Source organism: Rhinopithecus bieti, unplaced genomic scaffold (genome assembly GCF_001698545.2).
Source record: "Rhinopithecus bieti isolate Rb0 unplaced genomic scaffold, ASM169854v2 scaffold_47707, whole genome shotgun sequence".
Taxonomy (NCBI): domain Eukaryota; kingdom Metazoa; phylum Chordata; class Mammalia; order Primates; family Cercopithecidae; genus Rhinopithecus; species Rhinopithecus bieti.
The window spans coordinates 261,077-266,024 of NW_016819117.1; the positions used below are offsets into that span (position 1 = coordinate 261,077).

Sequence of the window (4,948 nt, forward strand, 5' to 3'; positions counted from 1 at the left end):
AAAAAAAAAAAAAATTGGAGGTTACATGGTTCTGGATGGGATTTTTTTCTGTTGCCTAGAAATTGTATCTAAGGCTTAACGGTGAAAATAGAAAGTACCAAGTACTCCCGTGACAAAGGGTGGGACATAGCCTCAGAACGCTGGGGTCTGATACGTGCCTAGTCCTATGCGAGAGGCTGAGAGGCTGGCGTTGGTGAGACTCAGTGGCTGGTGGGGGCTCAAGCTCTGTGGTGAGAATTCTCACCATGGTCTTCAGTTGCCCCTAGAGATGCCTACAATGGTGTGGGCTGAGTCCCACTCCCCAGATGGGGAGGTGGAGGACCACGGAGAGCCTCTGCACCCACAAGAGCAGGACAAGGAGAACGGAATGAGCGGGCAGGGCTGGGGGTGGAGGCACCCCGCACCTCAGGAGCAGGCGGGCAGGCTGCTAGTCTGAGAACAGACCACAGTCTTGCTGCTCCCAGGCGTGGGGTGTAAACAACTTAGACTTGAGACGCTCTTGTGAAGACCCAGTTCAGGGCTGGAGCACATCGTGGGGTTGGTCAGAGACAATCCTCAAAATCCTCTGCCTGGAACCCCCAACGCCTACTCCACCAGGGCAGGTGCAGGAAAGAACAACCAAATAGATCCCAACATCAGAGGACGTGCAGGTCGCACACATGTGGTCAGCCCAGAGAGCAGCATATCGGGGATTTGCAGCCAGGAATAACGTCAAGGGGGCCTTGAAAGAGCTATGTTTACAGTTCCCAAAGAGATAAATGAGGGAAGAGCAACAGAGAAACAAGAATAGGCAGACACGCAAAAAGAACATGAAAAACATAATTGTGGCCAGGCGCGGTGGCTCACACCTGTAATCCCAGCACTTTGGGAGGCTGAGGTGGGCAGATCACTTGAGGTTGGGAGTTTGAGACCAGCCTGACAAACCCTGTCTCTACTAAAAATACAAAATTAGCCAGGCATGGTGGTGCATGCCTGTAATCCCAGCTACTTGGGAGGCTGAGGAGGGAGAATGGCATGAACCTAGGAGGCGGAGGTTGCAGTGAGCCGAGATCACGCCACTGCACTCCAGCCTGGGGAACAGAGCGAGACTCCGTCTCAAAAACAAAAACAAAATCAAATAAATAAATAAATAAATAAATAACATAACTGTATAAGTAAAACCTCACCGATGGGTTGAATGACAGATGAGTCCCCCGCTCTGGAGTGAAGGAGCGAGCCTTGACAGAACTAGGGAGATTTCCCCCACACAGGGAGAAACAGTTGCTCACTTGGTCAGGTAGGGGCTTGTCCAGGTTGATTTGTTTCCACTTCTGTGTGTAAACATTTGGCTTCATAAGATATAGAATAAAACCATGTCATTTTTCATCCTACTAAAAAACCAGTCTACCAAAAAATACCACAGTGAACCTTTTCATACATACAACTTTATGTACATGTGTGTATGTGTGTGTATATATGTATATATGTATGTATACATGTATACGTATATACATACATATATGTATATTACATGTACGTGTATATATACTCATATATGCGTATATATGAGTATATATACATCATGTATATACATATATATATATATATATGTAGAGAGAGAGAATGAGGAGAGAAAGAGACTTTCAGAGTATTTCTTTCAGCTAACTTCCCCAGAGCGGAATCCCTTGGTCTAGTAAATTCTCTGTGCTCCAGTTGAAGTTTGGCAAATGACTTCTGGGGGTCTGGACCGTTCCAGCAGAAGCATCTGTGAGTGAAGAGGGCTGTGGACCCTGTTGTTAGGAGACAGAGCCAGGGCGAGGTTTCCACTCAGGTTTCCCCATCTCCTGCGGCCTCTTTTCAAAGCAGTGGATACTTTTCTTCCCTCTAAAGAGACCGTTCTAGAAGCCTAATGGCAGTGCTGGCGACACGATTGCTTCTCACGTGAATCTGCAGGTCTGTCTTGGGGCTGGACATCCGGCACTGGTGGGCATGGGAATGACAGGCTGGACCCGCAGGTGGAAATTGGCAAAGCTCGTCTTCCAGAGGCACTGGGTCAAAGAGTTCCGACGGTGACCTCACCGGTGGCTGGGGCTCTGGACCCTGATGAGGTGCGGTGTCACCACAGGTTTGCAGGCAAGGAGGCCTTTGCTTGAGAAGCTTGCAAACAACCTCCCCATAGGTGCAGGCAGCCTCTGTGTGACGGGCACCTGGGGGCCTGCTGAGCCTGAACCTGGGGACCAGCGGGCAGAGGCAGGCAGAGGACAGAGGCTCCGCCCCTGCCCAGCACTCAGGCGAGCTGTGGAAGGTTCCCTCCCACTCTATAGGTGGGTGCGGAGGAGCCGCAGGCAGGCAGTGCGGGTCCTGCGTGGTGGAGGAGCAGCTGAGCGGGAGGCCACGGCAGCAGGGCTCAGCCTCTTCGAGTTGGGGGTCCAGTGCTGCCTGCCCATCTGTGAGGCGAGCACAGAGGAACCCCAGGGTGCTGTGGTGGGCAGGGTTGGGCACGACAGAGGGCAACTGGGAGGAGTGGGGCTGAGAGCTCAGGCAGTGCTCTTTGGTGCAGCTGTGGCTGGGGCCTCAAGGACCGCGTGGGGAGCCCCCGGGGTCTGTGATGCTGGCAGGAGGTGAGGAGAGGCCAAGACCCCCAGGGAGCGCCCAGGCCTGAACCCTCCAGCGCTGCTGACCTTGCAGCTGCTGCTGCGGGCGGCGACCGCTCAGACGTCCCCTCTGCCATTGCTGCAGGACCGGGAAGGACCCCGGATGGACACAGCCTCCCCCTCCAGTGCCCTAAACTCCCTGGGTCCACCCTGGCTCCCATGGTGGGGAGGGGCCGGCTTGGAGCCCCCATGGGACAGGGTGGAGGTGGGATAAGTGCCTGGAGCTCTTGGCCATCATGTGTGAATGTTTTGCTCCCTGCTGATGCCTCCCTCGCACCGTCCTGTCTGTATTGTGGACTGGGCAGCTCTCGGGGGGAGCAGTTCTGCCCCCAGGGGAGGCTGGCCAGCAAGTGGAGATGTCTGTGTTCTTGGCTGGTGTTGCCGCAGGCATCTGGCTGGTGGAGCCCAGGGAGGCTGTCCCGGCCCCTGCAACCCACAGGACAGTCCCACCGTGGAGGACGGCCAGCCCTGAGTCCGCAGTGCCCCAGGGCCGGGGACACCCCTGCCTGCCCTGGGCAGATCCTTGGGGCCACGCGGTTCAGGCCGCGCTCCTGCCCGCTGGGGTCTCCTGCCGTCCTCGCCATCACCACTGGGTGGAGCCACAGGTCCGGGTGATTGTCCCTGTGATCCCGGGTTCCGGAAGCTGGCCCAGCCCGGCTCCCAAACTCTGGTCTCAGGACCCTTCACAATCCTGAAACCTTTTGAGCTTTTGTTTATGTGCGCGGCCGCTGTGGACATTGACCCTACTAGAAATAGAGCATTTAAAAATGTTCACTTTTCACATAAAATAGCAATAAATCCATTGCATGTGAACATAACATTTTAATGAAAAACAACTGTTTCCCCGTAAAAAAAAATGTAGTGGGAAGAGAAAGGAGGGGTGGCTTTCTGTTTGTGCTGGATTCTTATGTCTGCATCTGCCTGCAGGCCTGTGGCCTCCAGAACATTTCGCCCCACGCTTTCAGGAGAATGGGAAGAAGGCCAAGCATGGTGGCTCACGCCTGTAATCCCAGCACTTTGGGAGGCCGAGGCGGGCAGATCACCTCAGGTCAGGAGTTCGAGACCAGGCTGGGCAACATGGTGAAACCCCGTCTCTACTAAAATGCAAAAAATTAGTCAGGCGTGGTGGCGGGTGCCTGTAATCCCAGCTACTCTGGAGGCTGAGGCATGAGAATCACTTGAGTCCCGGAGGTGGAGGTTGCACTGAGCCGAGACTGTGCCATTGCGCTCCAGCCTGGGCGACAGAGCGAGAGACAGTCTCAAAAAAATGGGAAGGAGGCCGGGCGCGGTGGCTCAAGCCTGTAATCCCAGCACTTTGGGAGGCCGAGACAGGTGGATCGCGAGGTCAGGAGATCGAGACCATCCTGGCTAACACGGCGAAACCCCGTCTCTACTAAAAAAATACAAAAAACTAGCCGGGCGAGGTGGCCGGCGCCTGTAGTCCCAGCTACTGGGGAGGCTGAGGCAGGAGAATGGCGTAAACCCGGGAGGCGGAGCTTGCAGTGAGCTGAGATCCGGCCACTGCACTCCAGCCCGGGCGACAGAGCGAGACTCCGTCTCAAAAAAAAAAAAAAAAAAAAAAAAAAATGGGAAGAAAACCCCCCCAAAAGGGTCTAGGAACAGGTTTGACTTTGGGGACCCCCGAAGGTTTCTGGATCCCCTTTGAGAAGCATGGTCTGGACACAGCCGTCGGACGCCTGTTGTGGGGTCTTTACCAACCTTGCTTTGCTGTCATTCATTCATTCAGAGACGGAGTCTCGCTCTGTCACCAGGCTGGAGTGCAGAGGCGCAATCTCGGCTCACTGCAACGTCCACCTCCTGTGTTCAAGCGATTCTCCTGCCTCAGCCTCCTGAGTAGCTGGGATTACAGATGCCCGCCACCACGCCCGGCTAATTTTTTGTATCTTTATTAGAGATGGGTTTTCACCATGTTGGCCAGGCTGGTCTTGAGCTCCTGACCTCAAGTGATCCACCTGCCTTGGCCTCCCAAGGTGCTGGGATTACAGGTGTGAGCTACCGTGCCTGGCCCTGCTTTGCTGCTTTTAAATCTTTTTGTTGAAAACGAGGATCGGACGTATGTTATTACAGTTTTCAGAGTAGAAACCAGCTTGAGAAAATCTTATTTATAAGCACAGTCATTCTGGGACACGAGATTCCTTAGTCCATAGTCACTGAGGTCTGGATTGTTGGAGAATTATTCACAGACACCCCAGAAGCAGCTGAGGAGAAGTGGGGCTGAGATAGGGGCCTGTGCGCGCAGCCAGGCTGTGCGGAAACTTGGAGTGTGGCACATGGGCCGCCGAGGCTCAGCCAGG

The 4,948-nt window shown here is 54.3% G+C and overlaps 1 protein-coding gene across 1 annotated transcript in view; it reads left to right on the forward strand.

Annotated features, from left to right (window-relative positions):
* LOC108519359 (proline-rich protein 25) overlaps positions 1-3,629 on the forward strand; it is a 14,869-nt gene extending 11,240 nt beyond the window's left edge. Inside the window, 3 exon segments of the mRNA XM_017858283.1 lie at positions 2,668-2,904; positions 2,907-3,118; positions 3,120-3,629. Coding sequence (XP_017713772.1) covers positions 2,668-2,904; positions 2,907-3,118; positions 3,120-3,248 — 578 coding nt within the window. The 3' untranslated portion in view covers positions 3,249-3,629.
* Positions 3,630-4,948: the final 1,319 nt, after the last annotated feature.